The sequence below is a fragment of the Stylophora pistillata genome, chromosome 1 (assembly GCF_964205215.1).
Source record: "Stylophora pistillata chromosome 1, jaStyPist1.2, whole genome shotgun sequence".
Taxonomy (NCBI): Eukaryota; Metazoa; Cnidaria; class Anthozoa; order Scleractinia; family Pocilloporidae; genus Stylophora; species Stylophora pistillata.
In genome coordinates, this window is record NC_142519.1 from 33,507,840 (window position 1) to 33,528,897 (window position 21,058).

A 21,058-nucleotide genomic window follows, 5' to 3' on the forward strand; every position below is an offset into this window, starting at 1 on the left:
CCCGCCATTTAATCCTCCTTTACCTTAAACGACCGAAGGAGCCTGCGGTGAATGGGACACGAGGTAAACAGAACGAGCGAACGATCATGAATTATTTTACACACGTCCGTGCGCACAAGCTGGTACTCTAGCGATCTTTGTGGTATGTTAATTTTTAATTCTCAGTAGAATATGTGACTAAATTGTTAACAGTTTCAGAAACAAATGACTAAAGGCTGATAGTTTCGAAAGAAACTGTTTGGGGCTGCGTCGGTGGGAGTAACGAAATAATTTGGATATATCAACAAAGTTGAAATGGTAAATTGGCCACCGTAATGATTACAAAAGCTGACGTTTCGAGCGTTAGCCCTTCGCTCCGACGAAGGTCAGAAACGTCAGCTTTTGTAATCATTACGGTGGCCAATTTACCATTTCAACTTTGTTGATATATCCAAAATAGTTTCAGAAACAACCTCGGACAAGGACGCCACTTCTCAATCTGTGCCCCTAGTTCTACCTCTTAGGCTCATTTCAGTTTTAAAAGATTCTGTTTGGCTGATCGTCGCGACTTCACATAGTCCATTGTCATAAGAAATCCACAAATATGTCTCAATTAAGTCTACTCACACAGTAAGCTGACGCTTAAAATAGTTCAGACGAGTTGATACTCATTAAGATCCCGATCTTTAAATTATGTTATTTAAGTCACTCTACTCGGACTGGTATTTCTATAAGAAATCTTACTCTGTACATCTAGTGCAGCAGGAAGCAGATGTTTCTACCCCACAGTGGCAGTCGGGAACTTTTCCAATTCAACCCCCACCCTCCTGATATGCATGTTGTGGGTACTGTGGGTACAAGGTAATGTGGGTACAAGGGGGAAGGAACAGCTCAACATGGTTGTTACTGATTGGTTTCCTTCTTTCTTCCCTTTTTCTTTTTAAATACTGAGTAGAGTCCTCAGCATTGTAAACTTCGTGCACACTCTGGGGCAGCAACATAAAATAGTCTATTTTTCATCTCATCAAAACAAATGGAATATGATGCAACCACCCATACGGGACTTGACACCATATAAACCCTTCTACCCAGAGTCCCATACACTAATTTTAGGCCAAACCATAAACCAAAGGAAGTTTGCTTTGGCCCTCTCTGACAAATGAAACAAAATCTGTGAAGGAAAGCCATATGAAATTATCACAAACTTCTTAGTGCCCTCTTTTAAATGATTTTTGTCTTTTTTTCTAAGTCCCACTAAAACTTCTTTTATTTAGATCAGTTATAAAGATCATTACTGACTAGAAAGATGACAACAGACCTTGCTATACCTGGACAAGTCAACTTGGATGCTCCACAATGGGATCAGTCCACTTTTTGGGGACGTTTTAAACATTTTTTTGCAATCACAGACTGGAGGAAAGCTCTTTATAGCAATTCACAGCTGGATGAGGCAAAGGAACTTATGGAAGATTACAGGTGTGTGTATTGTACCAAATAAGATACATTGTACCAAATAAGAAATCCAGGAAGATGTTTCCAATTATTGTTAAATATTTTGAACAGTATATGCACAAGGTTGCTCAAGGATCTGGTAATTTTGTACATTATGAAGTACATGTACAATTTTTGTCGATGCAGTTTAGTTAAGAAATTTGTTCTGTGCTAATTACTTGGAAACAGACAACTTGATCATCAAATGTTATATACAGATAAAGGATAAATTGAGGGTCCCCTTACTTTTTACATGAAGCATGATTGGTTGATTTTTTTTCTCGTGAGTCGTGATTTGATTGCTTTTTTTATTCCTGAATTGTGATTGAAGATAATAAGATCTTTTCATGTCCATGTGAACAAATTTTTTTTATTCAAAGGTGACTGGTGAATTAAGAGCTGAATTAATTATGTTTCATTAGCCATATTATTTTACATGATGAATTTTGGCTATTTTATTTTTTCGGAAATGTAAGTGTTGCTGTGGTTAGGTTTTGACAGAAGTTTTGACAGGAGATGGACTTGATATGGATCACTAAAAGTTACAAAACAGACCACTTATTATAGTTCTTAAACAAATAGGAAGCTATTACCTCATCTTTTGTAGCATAGGACTCAGTTGTCAAGACTAGAAAAAGTAAAAATATTGATTCAATGTGATTGTCTCAAATTTCACATAAACATGAAAGAGTTTTGGATATGCACAAAAAGCCAAATACTTTCACATGGCTGAGTTTAACAAAGGGGTGTAGGGGACCCTCTCAATTGTTTATGAACTCAATATTAATAGCCTTGATGCTTAGAAAATGTAATGAACAAAATAAATTATCCTAATAACTTATTACCAGTATGTTTAATTGACTCGTGTTTGATGTGTACAACTAACTTACAGACAAGGCAAGACAAACAAAGTGTCTGTTGAAGATCTCTGGCATGCAAAACATCTGGTGGACTCTGCATTTCATCCAGACACTGGGGAGCGAATGAATTTCATGGGTCGTATGTCTTTCCAGGTGCCTGGTGGCATGGCAATAACAGGGGCTATGTTACAGTGGTACAGGTCTGTAATGCTTTTAGTCAAAAGACATGTAAATTTTCATTTTGCTTTTAATTGATATCATCTAGATACTTTTGGAACTGTCATTATCAACTGTTTTAATTGTTAAATATTGGAAAAATATTCAAGTGAACTGGGAAAATCTGTACCATGTTAAGATAATACGTTTGATAAATGAAAGCATTCTTTATGTCATTCATAAACTTTTGATTAATTGTTTATTACGGAATTGTTATTGATGGTACAAGGAATGAATTTCTTTCACTTCACAGTATGACCATTTGTTTGTGCCATACACATCTTTACTGGCAGGTACAGTCATGTACAAGATGCAAACTCCAACACAACTTTAATGGCAGAACCTTTTTTGTTTAAAAAAAAGATTACTTAAGTATGTCCTGTATATAATCCTTTTACATCTGTTCAGTTTTGAAATCTGTGATTTGTGACAGGACTGTCCCAGCTGTTGTGTTTTGGCAGTGGATCAACCAGTCATTCAATGCCCTAGTAAACTACACAAATAGGAATGCTAAATCAACAGTAACTGGAAAGTAAGTAGATAATTACCAACAAATAACATCCTCTTTCTCAAGCTCACTTAACCTTTTACACTGTTCTCTGGACATTTCCTCTGGTTCTGATCAGGAGAATTTGTGCTTCTTGGGGTGTTTTTCTTTATTCTCATGACCTTAATGAATAATTTAACAGCACTGTAAGCAGAAATTTTGAAGCTGGATACTTTAAGGGTTTGAACAGTCAAGAGTTTCATCCTGAGGTTTTGTGGTTCAATGTTACTCATTTGTTCCTTTTAGTGAGGAGAGTATTGTAACGATGTTAATTTATGTATGTTGAGTTAATTTATACAGTTTACCTTACATCTGAGTTCCCGGATGTATTCGTTCGCTTCGCTTGATGTGCACTCGGCTTACAAGATTAAAGTTGTGTTTAGAGTCTCTGGTGTTTCACTGTCTGTCTTAGCGAACACGTTACAAGTATTGTCAGATAAGTTTATTTGGATTATTTTATTTCTCACCATCTGAGGAAATATTTATATTTAAGGACAATTAACAAATTTTACATACAATTTGATGGGTTTTCATCTAGCAATTTGTGTTTATAAACTTGTCTACTAGTCCTTAAAAAAGCTTTTCTGTACCTAAAGGCAGATTGGTATTGCCTATGTATCAGCAACATCAAGTGCTGTGGCTGTATCTGTAGGACTCAATTCTCTTGTGAAGGTAAAGAAAATGAAATGTGACATTTAATGTAAAATTCAGTTTCAGTCTTCTGGTGAGAAAATAGTTACCAATGATACCACTTTGATTTGGTGATGAAACCACAATGATACCAACTTACAAATGATACCACAATGATACCAACTTATTGATTTGGTTGGGCATGTTTTGGAAACAATTCAGTTACTTTCTTGAAGCCTTCTAGTTCACTAAGAAAGGAAAACTGAACTATCATAATCATTTTTTCTGAATTGGTTTCCTAATGTATAGGCCTGTTATTGAGTTGTTATGCAATGTTGATACACAAAGAGACTGAAAATAGATATTTAAATGATATTCTAGTCTTATTGGTGACTAATGGATAATGTTTATTATCCAGTCAGCCCCGCCTCTTCTTGCCCGATGGGTTCCCTTTATAGCAGTTGCTGCTGCCAATTGTGTAAACATTCCTCTGACAAGGCAAAGGTAAGAAACAACATAATCATGCAAGATGGTTTTCAAAACAATAAAAAAATTATGTTAAAAATTATATTTGGGATGATGCAAGCCCAAATGCTATCTCCAGGGTGGGTTGTTTGCCCGTGCTATAGAAGCATCTGACCCTCGACTCTTCATATAACTTGTAGTTTACAGTTGCAGTTTGTTTCATTTGATGCCATGAGACATTGTTGATATTTATTGTGATTGATGATTAGCTCTAATGAGGGATCCGTTGCTGGGCAGCTAGACTGTACCCTGCTGCATTGAATTTCAATTTTCTTTGCAGAGAAATTTTAGATGGTATTTTAGTATTTGATGAAAACAACAACCCAGTAGGAAAGTCGAAGAAGGCTGCTGTGAAAGGAATAACACAAGTTGTCATCTCCAGAGTTACAATGGCTGCACCTGGAATGAGTGAGTTTCATTTGTTTTATGTACTGGCAATCCAACAATGATTTATGATTTAAGTTGACAAAATCTCAATGTCAGCAAAGGTGTAAGCCCATACCCCTGCTTGTACATTTATTCAGAGTCTAGCAAACATTGGCCTAGTTTCTTTGAAAAGATGTATAAAGCCAGGAAACTGTCAAAAACTGAGCTGGCATTACTATTTATAGCCCTTTTGCTGTGTTGCATAAATTTCTGGTCAGAATAGATTTTTTGAGATATTTTGCCACATTTAAAGCAAAACTCGACAAGTTGTCACAAATCATTTTGCCTTTCAGTCAACCATTCTTTACTAATCAGAAACTCATTTTAATTATTATATGTATGTAGTGATATTACTCACTACTAATTATTGCTTCTGTTTTTGGTGACTTTTTTGTTTATTAAGTTATTATACCAGTGCTGATGGAAAAAATTGAAAAATACCACTTTATGCAGGTTTGTTAAATTGATTTTTAATTCCACTGCAATAACCAATATCTCTACTGAATATGAGATTGCTAAGTATATACCTGATTGTCAATGAACCCCTAACTTCATCTGGTGCTAAATATACTCTGACAATTTATCAAGTTATAAAATTTGTGGGGGGCCATAGAAAAAAGCAAGGGAAGGGAGCCTCTACCTCTTTCCCATCCTTTGTCACTGTCTCCCAGATTGTTGCCAATTTCCTTCCCCTCTCCCCTTTTTTTGTTGCTAGTTTCTGTGGACCAAGATTTCAGTGTTTGTGAATAGAGTCTTTATAAATCCCTGTGCTCTTCTTCTTTAATTTGTAATGATTTTGTTTTGCAAGCTTATGATAGTTTCCCAGGTTTCTAGATTTTTTGTAACTTGCTCATTGGCTATGCTTTTGAGGCTGCATGGTTTCTCCCTTTTTTACAATAATATGCAATAATTACTTCCTCCTGTAGAATTACCCCTTCAATTGGAATTTAGGATTTTGTGATAAACCATTACCATCAAACCACATTGCCTTATTGACATAATTTATACTTTGCTTCAATAAAAAGTGTGTACCCGAAATGATAAGACTTTTTTTCTCAATATATGAAAAGAGAGATAAATCCAACCTTCAAAAATTACCTTCAAATGTTTGAAAACTTTGACTGCAGATGCTGCCATTTTGGATCTTGTCTAGCATCCTGCATGCTTCTTGGCTGTGACTTGAAAAAAGTCCCACTCCTCCTTTTTCAAACTCTTGGTGATCTGCTGGGGCACTTTGAAGCTACACAAAAGACATTCAGATTTCAAATGATGAGTTTTTTTGCTTTAATCAGTCAAGATCATCAACTACCCGTGAACCACATATTGTGGTTTACACGTGCAGCCAGGTTACTGAGTTGTTTTCAGAATGGCGCCATACCTGGGTGCCATCCTTAGTTGAATTTCAAGCATTATAATTGAAGACAATTTGCTAATGGGTAATGCAGAAAGTAGGTATACTAATTATTATAACTATTAATAGTTATTTCCTTCTAAAGGGTACATATGAAAATTTCACAGGTGGTTTCTGAACATTTTTCTGTTGCCAGAACAAGTTCTTACTTGACTGTATGTAATTTTGAATTGAATGAGGATCTGATCTATTGAATTCCCAAGCATTTTTCAGAAATGTATTACTTTTCAAAGAGATGCTTGAAAAACTTTTATTTGAGGTGCAGATAGAAGTTCAAGTTCAATGTCAACTTTCTGATCTGAATACTTCTTGTTTCAACAGCGTATCAAGCCTATGCATGGTCCTATTCAGATGTTGCTTTGTGGTGTGAGGTGAATGATGTTTATATAGATCGTTTCTGATTGTTTCTTATCTGGAGTGATACTGTGATTTGTTTTTAAACTCAGTGGTGTACCTCAAAACTGTTTTAACCACTAAATTATCACTGATAGTTGTAACAAGCGCTATGACAACGGACAACTACATTTGATCAAGCAGAAACCAAAGAACTCATTTAATGGCAAGATCATCAACCTATATACACAGTTATAATTATTCTATCACATATGTGATAGGGGTATTTGATAATGCACGATAATGTGCACGATCATTCGTCACACCTTTCCTCTTACAAAAAAGAAACTAAAAGTGTCACACACAAAAAAAATAAAACACAGAACGTCAACACGTAATCGCTGGATGGCTGGGGGTCTCGTCACGTAATTGCTGGACGACTGGGGCTCTCGTCACATCAACATGTAATCCCGAAATCTTGTTGGGATTTCCGTTCTCTCTGTGACCTTCAAACGCCTGTTGGGGGCACTTCGGGCTGGAAGGACAGCGGATCAGCAGACGGCACTTCGGAGGTTGGAGATGATGGAACATGCACTGTCATGTGTCCAGGTGATACTGTTCCAGAACTACTGGGCAGTGGTGTTTCCTTTGGAACAACGGTCTGGCTCGGAACAGGAGTCTCATCAGTTTTAATAATGTCACGCCGGTTTCTCCGAAAAACTGCACCTCTAGTCTTGATAAGGAAACTACGAGGGCCCGCCAAATCCAGACAGGTACCTGGTGTCCAGACCTTTTGCCCAGGCAGTCTCATTCACACGATTTCACCAGGGCTAAGGTTAGGAAGTGGCTTTGCGTGTCGATCATAGCATTCCTTCTGATGACGTTTCTTGTCAGACATAACACATACATCGTCATGAAATGAATAATGGGGCCTAGTAGAGACTTGGACGTGGGCAATAACATACGACAGCGACGACCCATTAACTGCTGGGCAGGGCTGGTAGCCATTCCCTCTGTTGGGGTGTTATGCCAATCCAACAAAGCTTGGAATTCAGAGACACCCGATTGTTTGCATTTCTCAAAAAGACGTTTCAAAGTCTTCACAGCATTTTCAGCTTTGCCATTCGATTGAGGATATCTCGGCAAGGTGGTGATGTGATTGAAAGACCAGCTCTCCGCGAATGCTTTGAACTCTTTGGACGCAAACTGTGGACCATTGTCATTAACAATAATCTCCAGTATGTCAAAATGTGCAAAAATGGCCTTCAACTCGCGAACTACTGCTAGTGTTGTGATAGCACACAAACGGGAAACGTCGATGAAATTGCTGAAATAATCAAATACTACTAAAAGGGTACGTCCGTTGGACTCACAGAAATCAGCAGCCACTTTAGCCCAGGGTTGGGAAATTACTTCATGTTGAAGGAGTGGTTCCTTTGTCTGAGACGTAAGCCAGACACACGTTACATTTTGAGACATAATCTTTGACATCTGAAGCAATTCGCGGCCAGAACAGGCACTCTCGAACTCTTCTCAAATACCCTTCTGTTCCTATGTGTGTAGAGAGTGCAACAGACATCAATTCCTTGCGCATACAAGTAGGTACAACCAGACAAGGACCCTTGAAGACCAGTACATCTTGTACCACCAACTCGTCATGGAAGTCAAAGTAGGTTCACAAACACTCGGAAACATCTGACTTTCTCTCTGGCCAGCCATTTTGAATGACTCTACGAAGCTGATTCAACACTGTATCGTTAGCGGAAGCATGGGTAACCTGCCGCCAACGTGCGTCACTCACAGGCAAGTTTGCTCTATGGTCAACTTCTTCCAACTCTCAGACAAAAACAGAGGCATTAAGGGAAGGTACGTTTTTTATTGGGGGGGGTGGGCCGGGGCTTCGGAGGGGAGGGTAATTAGTAAATATTTTACAAATTGGAGAGGGTCAAACCTGTTTGATACGCAGCCGGGGGAGGGTCATAGTTTTTTTTTTGGCAAGGAAAAAACTACTCCACATCGGTTAGTGACTTTTAATTATTTGTTACCAAACACACGAAGTGTAAAGAAACCTAAAGCTTATATATACAAGCAAAGCCACCAGTCTAAATCAATCTACATCATTTTAAACAGATGTCGAAATATTATGTCAAAAAACTATCTTGTCCCAACTAATGTAAATGTCTCTCTCGACCCGTGCCTGCTTTCATCCATATTTTGACATCGGTAATGTTTCTGTGCGGGGCTCTGGTATAAAATTAGTGTCCGGTGACGACTCGTTGCTTGAGCTACTCGGGCTTGAACCGACAACTCAATCTACCACATCACTTTGCGAGTCAGTTTCCACCTCGGAAAGCGACGAGGTCACTTGTTGCTGTACATTTCTGAGTGGGGGCTTCCGAGGTTGTTAACGCCCCATTAAATTGTACAGCAAGCTACCAATGTGCGCTTTAATCATTGTGACTTTTTCAGCTTTCTTCACGTTGAAGGTGATCTCGTGATGGGAAAAGTACAAGGATAGTTCGTCAACCCTCAACGACGACAGCTTATCGGAGACCCAGTCAATGTCATTGTACTCCCGGTTCAGCCGTTCAATTCGCTCCAGTTTCAGTCTCCTCTTTCTTCTTCTCCTTGCGCACTTTTATCTGGGTAAGGTGCTCAACATACTCCGCTACAAGCTTTTCGGGGACAATGTATTTATCTGAAAACCTTTGAATAGCCTCACTGTCCCCCCTGACTAGTTCACATTCCTCAAACAATCGCTTAATCTGAGCCCGAGGCTGGAAGTCATCCGGCTCACGGCCATCGGTGGGAGTTGCACTCCAAGAGAGATAATGGAAGTTTGGTAGCTTGCCATAGTCGGGATATGGTCGTCGAGTTGGAAGTGGAGCGCTGGTAGTCTCATCCTTCTCGCAAAATTTACATAGTTTGCCACTTCTCTCTTTACACGGCATTCGCCTATATAGTCTATGAAGCTCACCTTTCTCACAAAATGCTATTTGAGAACTCAGTACATTCGCCCTTTGGGTTCGGGAAACACCCCAGATCTTCATCTTTCCACTTCTCTGGACTTGTACTTTCACTTGTTCCCGCACCTGATGTGCTACCAACAGAGTCAGAGGAGTAGCGGGCATCCTTTTTAGAATGGCGAGTCGGCAAACAGCCACAATAACCACAAGTTGCTCCATCTGACCTCATGAAATCCTAGCATTCTCCACAAGCGCATTTCCCTCTTTCTATTCCTCGCACATCCGTGCCCATTTTCAAGTTTTCGCCGTGCAATGCTACGCAATTAACTGCTTTGTGCGCAGACACGGTTATGCGAGCAACACTTCCGGTCAGTTATTTTCACTTCCGGTTGTTTTTGTCTTGGAGGATGTGGGGGGAGGGTCAGATCCTTTTTGTTTAGGCATTTATGGAGGGTCATGCATTAATCCAATCCGGAAAGTGGGAGGGCCACGACTTTTTTGGCAAAAAATTTCTAAAATACCCCGGCCCACCCCCCCCCCCCCAATAAAAAACATACCTTCCCTAACGTCAGGCAAATGGGCTTGGCTCAACGTATCAGCAATCAACATCTTCTCTCCTTTTAGGTAAGTTATATCCAAAACGTACTTCTGCAACCTCAAAAGCACTCTCTGAAGACGTTTTGGTGCTACACACAGTTCTTTCCAGAAGATAGACTCGAGAGGCTTGTGGTCTGTTTGTACACGAACAGAATCACGGCCCTAAATGTAAGCATCAAATTTCTCACAGGCAAAGACGATCGCCAAAAGTTATTTCTCAATCTGTGCATAGTTTTCTTCCGTAGGGGTTAAGGCTCATGAGGCATATGCCACAGGCTGCTCACTTTGAAGTAACACTGCACCAAGACCACGTTGAGACGCATCACGTTGGATCGTAACCTTCTCTTGTAGGTTGTAATAACGGAGTATCGGTGACACAGACACAGCATCTTTGAGTTGCTCAAATGCTCTCTCTTGGGGCTTGTCCCAATGCCACTCCACGTCTTGGCGGGTGAGGTCTCTGAGAGGCTTGGTAATATCTGACAATCAGGGCAGAAATTTGCTAAGGTACTGAACCATTCCCAGGATATGCTGTACACCTGCAACATTCTCCAGTCGGGGCATTTCACGTATGGCTCGAACTTTCGCTGGATCTGCTCAAAGACCTTCACTGGTTGCCACATGACCGATAAACGGAACTTCTCTCATCCTGAGCTTCAACTTGTTGCTGTTTAAAAGAATTCCTCGCTCTTCACATCTCTGAAGGAATGCCAAAAGACTCTTGTCGTGATCCTTAGATGCTGCTTGCAATGAATCACCATAACCAACAACAACAAAGTCATCTGCTATGACTTCAACTCCGTTCAGTCCTTCAATCAATTCATGCATCTTGCGTTGAAAAATTTCAGGCACAGATTTAATTCCAAAGGGCATCCTTTTCCAACAATACCAGCCAAACGGCGTATTAAAGGTAGTTAGGAACGATGACTGCTCATCAAGAGCAACATGCCAGAATCCACAGGCAACATCAAGGACAGTAAACACTTTGGCTCCGTGTAGCCTAGAAGCAACCTCTTCGATGGTAGGCAAGGGATAATTCTCTCGTTGCAGAGCCCGATTGAGATCCTTAGGGTCCAAGCAAATGCGTAAGGCACCATTTGGTTTCGGCATGACAACCATTGAACTAATCTGAGTTGTGGGCGTTGTCACACGAGCTACAATTTCTTGCTTCTCCAAATCTCCTAAAGTCTCTCGTAGACGTTCTCGGATGGCAACCAGTACTCAGTGAGGAGGGTGTTGAACCGGCTTCACTGTTTCATCTAGCTCCATGTGATATTCTCCAGGAAGGTTACCAACTCCATCACTGAAAACGCAAGGGAATTTATTGACTAACTGGTCAGCGGACAAAACAGGCTCGGTTGGCGCATCATGGGGATGTACTTCACCTTCAGAGGTCTGGGGCTGATTCAACTGATCATTGTCTAAGTACTTGATGATTTTCATTCCAAGACAAGCTTTCCTTCCAAGTATAGGCCTCACCCCTTTGCTCAGTGGTGGATCCAGGGGGAGGGTCTGGGGGATCCGGATCCCCCCTATCAAACCTGATGCTTACAACTTTGAGACAGGATCGTATATCACTTTTAACTGGCTGATATTTTTAATGAATCCAAATAAACGGTAAGCAGCCAAGGAATTATAACATGCAACCGCAACTGGTGGGAGGGGGTGTGGGGGAGAAGTAATTTGCCTCAAAGAGTCCAACAGTCCTTTCTGACCCAAAGTTTGGACCCCCCCAATCAAAAATTCCTGGATCTGCCTCTGTTTGCTGTCCACCAGATTACAGTCAAGAAAACATCTGAAATCTCCATGCCAAACTCTCAAACGAACTCTACCAAGGATAGGTATCAATGTCCCACCATACAAAATAATCGCCGTGCTTACTGGGGTCACGTTAAGCAAATTAAAGTCTCTTGTCGCTTTCTTATACAAATGCAAAGGGACTACGTTACATTGTGCTCCAGTGTCCGGCTGAAAGTGAAGATAATTTCCTGACTCCAATTTTAATGTTACAAGCTGCGAATCATCAAGAGTCACCGCTGAAATCTCTTCCACGCCAAAAACTTCGTCTAAAGATCCATTCTCTGAAAATCCATCTTCCAAATAATGGACACGATTGCTTCACTGCGAGGGTTTGGGCACCGATCCAAAACACACGTTCGCGAAATGGTTTTGCTTGTTACACTTGTTACACTTTTTTCCAAATGCTGGACAGTTTTCATACTTTGACACATCATGCATACGCCCGCAATAAACACATTCTTTCACTTGGGAGTCAGCACCTCTAGGGAATCGACCACGCCTCTTTTTCCCTCCTTTCGACTTTTTAGAAAAGGCATTTACATCACCCAGATCTGTATCCCAGTGCTGGCACCTCCCACAACTTTCATTTGTTCAATCATTGTCTCGTGCGCCTGACAAATTTCATCAGTTTTCTCAAGTGACAAATTCTTTTCGCAAAGCAACCTTTCATGTACCCTTGAATCCTGAATTCCAAAAACGAGCTTGTCCCATAAAATTTGATCTGCCGTAATGGTTTCAAATTCGCATCGATCAGGTAATTGTCGTAGGACTGTCCGATAATGGTCGTACGATTCTCCCACTTCTTGCATTCTAGAGTAGAACCTGTATCTTTCAAAAGGGACATTCTTCGACGGCTGGCAATAAGCAGCAAAATTCTCTAACACTGGCTGTATTCTGTCACTGTTACCTTTGTCAAATGTAAACGTCGAGGAAACTTTCCTAGCTTCAGCTCCAATCACCGTCAGTAACGTCGCTATTTTTACGGTCTCGGGTTCTTGGTGCAATTTCATAGCCACTGATCATTCGTCATAGATAGTGTTCCAGATTTTTAGAGTTTCTTTGTGCCTTGCTCATTGGCCATGTTTTTTGGGGCTGCATGGTTTCTCTCTTTTTGCAATTATTATAATTTTCAGTAATTGCTGCAGGATTAATTGTATGGGTCACAAAGAATTCTCATATAAGTACCTTGGGCTTATCACTGTTACTGTAGTTATTAGTAGTGATTTTAGAAAGTTAATAGAAATATTATTTTGGCAGCTGTAGAAGAGGAATACAGGAGAGTCCACAGTTTGTTTCAAGTCTTTTTGGGTTACATTGTACCTAGTCCTCAGCTCTTAACCCAATTTCTTCACACCAAAAGCCCTCTCTGTCAATAAGGAAAGAAAAACAGACTGCCAGCAGTCTTAAAAATCCCTCAAGACCTAAGTGAGAAAAGCCAATGACCTTGAAATAGCAAAATTGGAATGAGATATCAATGGAACACACATTGGCTCTTTTAACAAGAAGCCAGTAATAATCCAAGGCATGTTCATTTCTATTCCCAGCATTCTCATCTTTCACAATACCAGAATCTTACAGAAACTTGAATTATTGAAAAAAAAAAGGTCAGAGATTTTAATTACATAGCAATATTTTTGCTAAGATATGGCAAAAGAATATTAAAAAAAGAAACTTCCATAAGTCTTGAAAAATGGGAAGAATCTGATAAGCTTGTTTTCTTAGCTGTTTAATTTGTATTTTGTGGTAAAAAACTGCAAAGAGGTGCATGTACCTGTCTTTACAGTACTACCCTGGAGTATGCAATTTGCAAACCCCTTTTTTAATTCGTTTTAATGGATTTATTTGAATTCCTGCATTGTTTCGACCTTTTTCAGCTTGTGCTTCATGGTACCGGCTGCTTGTTCACTATTCCCACAGAGGTGGTAAGTATACAGACAAGAAATTATAGCCATGTGTGTCAAGAAAGTCCTTTTTGCTGCTTTTGTAGGAAAAATTTAAAGTTGTTAACAGTGTATGTGGAAAGCAAGCCTTTGTGAAGAAATTTTGTCTAATAGTATGTGATTGAGGTTTTCCTCATTTTACTTGCAGTATACTTGTGTACTGGTATTTAATTTGCTTTATTCCTGTAAATGATCTTCAACTTTCAAAATTTCTCTATTACTTTTATTAGCTCCATGCCAGTAGAAAAGCTTGAGGCAGAGTTGCAGGAGGTGATAAGAAAGCGTGAAGGACCAGCTTTAAAAACAGTTTTCTTCAACAAGGGACTTTAATGTTTCAATGTTTTCCTTGAGCTGCTTAAAATCAGAAATTTTATTTACCGGGGTAAATGCAATTATTAATAAATAAACACTAGTCTGACTAACATATCAATTTTAGCATTATTCAAATTTCCATAAGGTCATAGTACGTAGTAGCAAGTATATTCATTGTATTTAGGATAAATATTGTAAGAAATATACAACTTTTTTTAGAGACATGTTTTGGCATGCTTATGCCATCTTCAATCAATGAGTAACTGAACATGAGTGATTATATAACAGAAGAGTAGATGAATAAAATATTTACAGTATGATGTAATACAAAAGCAGGTACTAATTACAGCGTGACAACAAACATGAAATTAAAGGTGTGAACTAAAATGATAGAAAAGTGTTATAATGCTGTAATTGTTTGTTAAGTTCAGGTTTGATCTTATTTATATAAAATGCTTCTTTGAGTTTTAAATCAATTGAGTTGTTGGCAGAATTCAGAATACTAAAGCAAGAAAGGGAGTATTTGTTCTTAAAAGAAGGAGATGTGTTAAAATGCTTAAAAATATGCGATAAAAACTCGCCTATTTTTTTCAGCATTTTAACACATCTCCTTCTTGTATGAACAAATACTCCTTCTTGCTTTAGTATTCTGGATTCTGCCAACAACTCAATTGATTTAAAACTCAAAGAAGCATTTTATATAAATAAGATCAAACCTGAACTTAACAAACAATTACAGTATTATAACACTTTTCTAGCATTTTAGTTCACACCTTTAATTTCATGTTTGTTGTCACGCTGTAATTAGTACCCGCTTTTGTATTACATCATACTGTAAATATGTTATTCATCTACTCTTCTGTTATATAATCACTCATGTTCAGTTACTCATTGATTGAAGATGGCATAAGCATGCCAAAACATGTCTCTAAAAAAAGTTGTATATTTCTTACAATATTATTCAAATTGCTCATCATTTTTGGCAAAATGACTGGCACCAGCAATTTCTTAAATTAGCAGATTGCATAATGGTAGTGGATGCACTCTTTTGGTTAAAACTGTAACAAAATTGTGGGGTGTGGTGGTAAAGTGATGTTTGAAATGAGTGGTGGGTCATTGTTATATTTTTATAGGTAATAGTTATGTGCATTATTAACCAAGCAAGAGGTCAAAAAAAGAATGAGGCTAATTGTCACGATTCTGTGAACTCAAAAGGGTTGTTTATTGTGCGAACTCGACTGCCGCCACGTGTGTTGTCGTTGTCTCCTAAGTGTTCCAAATATGGAAAATGTTCATCGGCCCAGTGGCGTGACCGTGTAACGCAATATCACGACATCTTCCCCTTTTTACAAAGTTTACCTTCAAAAGTTAACTAATACTTAATGTTCGGTTTCGATCACTGTTCAAATCACATAAAATCGATAAAACATTGTTCTTCATTGAAATCATAAAAAGATAGAAACAGAACCCAACAACTATTTAGCGGCTCAGTCATTCAATGTTCAGTTCATATGGTAATCCTGATGCCACAAAGGCGGTCGACGTCTGCGTTCTGATCGACGAGTTTCAATCCTTTGTGGCTCAAGCTCAGTTCCCATTTCATTTTCAGGTGGCATTCTCTCTGTTTTGGTCTCGCCATGGAACTCCGGTGGAGGAGGTCCTGGCTCTGTCAGATTTGGCGCCGGTTTGAGGGTAGACTCGGGCGGAGTTAGTTCTACCAGACTCATAGGTGGTGCTGTTTCCGGGGTCAGGCGCAGTTGCCGACGGTTGCGTCGGTATCGCCTGCCGCAAACTTCAACTTCATAAGACCTGTTCCCCAAGGCTTTCATGCAGGTCCCCAGACTCCATTCCTCCCTTCCGGGAAGCCGCATCCTGATGGCCTGTCCACACTTTAGTGCCTCTAAAGGGCGAAACTTTTTGTTGTATTGTTGAGCTTGTCTTTTCTTGCGCTCAGCTAATTTGGTGGCTGTTTCCTGGTGTGATGGCTGCCGCAGGAGCGTTTCATGGGTTGGTAAGAAAGTGCGTGTGCGGCGTCCCATCAGTCTCTGTACGGGTGATGTTCCTAGACCCTCTGTTGGGGTGTTGCGCCAATCAAGAAGGGCTAACAGCGGGTCTTGCCCATCCGCTTTCGCTTTCGTCATCAAGTTCTTGCAGGTCTTCACGGCATTCTCGGCGCGGCCATTTGACTGGGGGTAACGGGGGCTCGAAGTTCTATGTTCAAACTGCCATTCTCTCACGAATGCACTGAACACCGATGACGTAAACTGAGGTCCGTTGTCGGTAATAAGCACGTCTGGTATCCCATGGCGGGCGAATTGTACTTTACACGCAGCTATCACGCTAGCAGATGTGGCCACCTTAACCTCCTGGACTTCAAAGAACCCACTCCAGTAGTCGACTAGGACAAAGAAATGTTGTTGCCCAAGGTCAAAAAAATCGGCACCTAGCATCGACCAGGGACGCGACGGGATCGGATACGGTTGCAATTCCTCGCGGCACTGATCTGGCTGGTACGACTGGCAGATTGAGCATTTGGAAACAAAGTCCTTTACTTCCGAATTCATGAGGGGCCAATAGAGGACCTCCCTAGCGCGACGTAAACACCCTTCGATTCCAATATGTGATCGGTGAATTTGCTTTAACATTTCTTTTCTCAGGGAAGGGGGTACCAGCAATCACTCCCCCAGGAATACTAGTCCCTTGTCTTCTATAAGCTCACTTCGTTTGTCATAGTAAGGCGTCAGCTCAGGGGTACAGAACTTCCTTGACACTGGCCATTCACCCTTGATTGCTCCGATTAGCTTTTGCATCACTGGGTCCCTGGCAATCTCGTTTCTGAATTCAGCGAGCCTGTATGGTGCAATCGAGAGGTTTTCTGAATGATCTATCTCGGCAAGTGTACAGATCAGCCTTGTATCGTGCTTGGAGGCTTCGGTGGTGTTGCGGTATGCTCGACTCAGTGCATCTGATACCCACATAAGTTCCCCTTTTTTATACTGCACATCCAGGGAGTAATTCTGAAGGGCCATCAGCATTCTCTGGAGTCTCTTTGGTGAGTTGTGTATTGGCTTGGTAAAAACTGCCCTTAGTGGTTCGTGGTCAGACTCGATGTGTACAACTTCGCGTCCCAGTATGTATTGATTGAACTTGTCGGTTGACCACACTATGGCGAGGAGCTCTTTCTCGATTTGAGCGTAACGCGTTTCGGTGTCGGTCAGAGCTCGCGAGGCAAAGGCAACGGGCTGACCCTTTTGCATCAGTACTGCACCTAGACCCGTTATGCTGGCATCGCATTGGATTGTCACTTCTTCAGTAACATCATAGTATTTCAGTACCGGGGCCTTGGCCAAGTATTCTTTGACTGTGGTAAATGCTTTCTCGTGCTGTGCAAGCCAACACCACTCGACGTCCTTGTCCTCAAGCCTTCGCAAAGGTTCTGTCATGTCGGACAGGAGTGGCAAGAATTTGGCCAGATAATTGACCATCCCCAAAAACCTCTTCAGGCCTTTCACATCAGTCGGCGGTGGCATATCCAAAATAGCTTCAACTTTGGCTGGGTCTGCCTTTAGACCATCAGGAGTCAAGAGGTGGCCCATGAAACGCACTTCGGTTTGATCTCTTTTCAGCTTGAGTTTGTTGAGCTTGAGGTTCCACTCCCGGCATTTCTTGAAGAACGCACGTTCGTTCTTTTCAAGGCTCGAGTTGACCTCTGCGTCAGTTTCGCCAAATCCAGCGATGAGGAAGTCGTCAGCGATAACTTCAACTCCTTCTAAATTTTCTACGAATTCATGCATGCGTCGCTGCCAAACTTCAGGCGCACTTGAGATACCAAAAGGCATGCGGGCCCATCTATAACGCCCAAAAGGCGTATTGAACGTTGTCAGGAAACTAGAAGCATCGTCTAAGAGGATTTGGTGGAAGCCATCCTTGGCGTCACAAAGAGTAAATTTCTTGGCACCTGTTAAGCGGGAGGCCACTTCATCGATAGTCGGCAACTGGTAATGCTCTCGCCGAATGGCACGATTTAAATCTCTCGGGTCAATACAGATGCGTACTTTGTTTGGCTTCACTATAGCCAACATGCTGGATACCCACTGCGTCGGTTCTGTTACTGGAATAATAACTTTACGATCAACAAGTTCGTCCAGCTTGTTTTTGATGCGTGGACGCAAGGCTACTGGCACTCGCCTCGGTGCGTGGACAACTGGTTGCGCCTGTTCGTCTATGGCTATTTTGTATGCTCCCGGTAGGGCCCCTAATCCGTCGAATACGTCCTCATACTCTTCGAGCAAGGAGGCTTTGGGGCACTTGACGTGTAATGCTAGGACGTCACAATTATGCAAACTCACAAAGCCAAGATTGAGGCTGGTGTTCAATGATAAAATCGGTTGATAGTCTCCGTCTAAGATGTTAAACTCCATTGACCTCCGCTGTCCACGGGACCACACAGGCAGGGTAGCTTTACCAGCAATTTTGCGGCGATCCCCTGTGTACGAGACTATTTCCTTTTGGCATGGTTTGAGGCGATGAAGGAGGGTGTCCCCAGTGATTTGCTTGTATAATTGGGCCGGGAGAATGTCGCACTGCGACCCAGTATCTATTTGAAACTGGACTTCTGTCTTGGGATCTGGCCCATAAATGTGGAGTTTGACCACTGCCAATTTTTCCTGGCCTTTGCTCTTACTAGTAGTAGCACCAATGTAGTAGGGGTCGTTTCCCATGTCGACGGCTTCGTGGACCGCCGAAACTCTACTTTTCACTCCTCGGGGATTAGCGCGACATTTATTCGCAAAATGATTCATACTCCCACAGTTAAAACATGTTCTTCCATACGCGGGACAATGACGTCCATGCACCATTCCGCAATTTCCACATTCTTTAGACGGTCTTCTAAATGCTTGTGACTTAAGTTGTCGTTCTTCTTCAGGTTTTTCTGCCGATCCCGCCTTCCGTAACGCATGAACTGCAGTGTCTCCTCCAGCCATTAGCTTTACTTGCTGTTGGGTCTGTTCTGACGACTTAATAATGTCAACTGCTTGTAGGAGAGATAAATCATTCAAACGGAGAAGTCTCTCGCGGACGCGATCATCCCGTATGCCTAGCACGAGGCGGTCACGCAAAATTTCATCTGGTGTGATTGTATCGTGTGCACAGTTTTTTGCGATCGTTCGAAGCTCCGTAAGATACGTCGAGGTGTTTTCGCCTGGTTCCTGGTTTCGGTTGTTGAACCTATAGCGTTCATATATGACCTGTGTCCTAGGAATGCAGAATTCGTCGAACTTCTTCAGGACTTGTGAAATGTCGTCTGCGTTTTCGTCTTCGTTCCAAATAAAGGTATCGTGGGCTCTGACGCCATCCTCGCCTATAATGCTTAGTAATGTCGACACACGAACTATGCCCTCTTGTTTATATACACCAGTAGCGATTTCGTAGCGCTGCCACGCTGCTTTCCACGATTTCCATGCGGTGGCTAAATTGTCGTCAAAATTAAGCGCTTTCGGCGGGGGCAAATTTGACGGGGGAATAAAAACTTGAGTCGGCGCTGGTGGCACAACTATGGATGCTTCAGCTGCTTCTGTCATCTTTAGGGGTGAACAGATCCCACTTCTGACACCATGTCACGATTCTGTGAACTCAAAAGGGTTGTTTATTGTGCGAACTCGACTGCCGCCACGTGTGTTGTCGTTGTCTCCTAAGTGTTCCAAATATGGAAAATGTTCATCGGCCCAGTGGCGTGACCGTGTAACGCAATATCACGACACTAATATCCAGCCATCTTGACCGAACAAGCTTGGTTAATGAAGGATTTATTGTAATGCAAAAATATTTTTCTTTATAATTTAAGAATTAAGAATGACTTGTTTACTTCAAGAGCTAAGAAAGAAAGCCAACTGTGTTTGTAGCGCAACAAACTCACGAAAGTTGTTTCTGTTTTCTTTGTTTCAACTATCTTCTGCTGCTTTTTGCATTTCCATCATCGAAATTGTCCAAGAATTATGAACGTAGTTCTAATTCTATTTTTTTCATGTGCAGGATCAATGCAGCCAATCCAAAGTGGGCAAGATGGGCCCATCTTGCCTGCTCGGGTAGCCAATCAGAATACAGGATTTTCTTTACCTTGCCCACAGGCACTGTGAGCAATGTAATGATTAAAATTATTCATACCCATTTCAACCCTTTACACGGTAACTTGAGTATGCATATTCTCCATGTTCTTCTTACATTGGCTTCGGTGTAAAAAAGTTAGTCTTCTCTAGTTGGTGATCATTTCCTTTTTTTCTTGTTACTGTAATGTGCCATTCAAGGGTGACATTGTAAGGAGAAATTAGATGCTAGTCACTCTTAGGGATCAAAGGGTTTGATTGTTGGCAGAGACCTATGATTTTAACAACTTCATTTATGTTTATCATTACAGTATTCACTAATCTATGTACCTAGAATTACATCGTTTCATTATTTCTACTTTCTATCAAACCATGCCATCTTGAAACTTTTTTCTTCAAATAATTTGGTATGCTTCATGTATTATAATTATAATGTTTGACAAACATAATGGCTATAAAGGCCATTTGATTGTGTAGGAAAGAAACTGTGAGAAATGGTTTTGTCACTGTCTTGTATTTGCCTGACTGTTGAGAGATGTGGTTTTGGAGGGCACATTTACCTAAATCAAAGACATCACCGACATTTTTTAAGCCACATCCAGAGTGAACAAATGGAGGTTGTTACTGGATAGTACTCTTATAAAACCTCTCTTCACCTTGACATAGGACACTCTACCTTGAGGAAGGTGCTAGGAAGACTGGCATTTTATCAAGGAAGAGGAGGAATACTCAGTTCTCCCATGCATTCAGTGGCTGCATGTTTGTCATATATAAACATGCAGCCACTGCATGTTTATATATGACACTGCATGTTTTTATAAACATCATATTTTTCTTTTGGGCAAGAAAAATATGATGTTTATAAAATCAGACATGATCTACTTAACAGTCAAGTCTAAAAAGAGAATTTAAAGGACCCCA

At 40.9% G+C, this 21,058-nt stretch overlaps 1 protein-coding gene across 3 annotated transcripts; it reads left to right on the forward strand.

Moving 5' to 3' along the window:
- The first annotated feature begins 1 nt into the window (after position 1).
- LOC111323738 (sideroflexin-2) lies at positions 2–20,653 on the forward strand. 3 transcript variants are annotated; one of them, XR_015998588.1, is made up of 13 exons: positions 2–142; positions 1,254–1,455; positions 2,363–2,530; positions 2,980–3,078; positions 3,690–3,765; positions 4,142–4,227; positions 4,529–4,656; positions 5,078–5,127; positions 6,407–6,456; positions 13,326–13,385; positions 13,656–13,703; positions 13,952–14,103; positions 20,067–20,653. XR_015998588.1 is itself a non-coding variant. In XM_088752853.1 (12 exons), the coding sequence occupies exons 2-12, from the start codon at positions 1,286–1,288 to the stop codon at positions 14,049–14,051; spliced, it is 1,035 nt and encodes a 344-aa protein (XP_088608979.1). In that variant the 5' UTR covers positions 2–142; positions 1,254–1,285; the 3' UTR covers positions 14,052–14,147. The 3 variants fall into 3 exon arrangements, 2 of the variants coding, with proteins under 2 accessions (XP_088608979.1, XP_022782903.1); XM_088752853.1 differs by lacking the exon at positions 20,067–20,653 and having other exon boundaries at positions 13,952–14,147; XM_022927168.2 differs by lacking the exons at positions 13,326–13,385; positions 20,067–20,653 and having other exon boundaries at positions 13,952–14,147.
- The last annotated feature ends 405 nt before the right edge of the window (positions 20,654–21,058 follow it).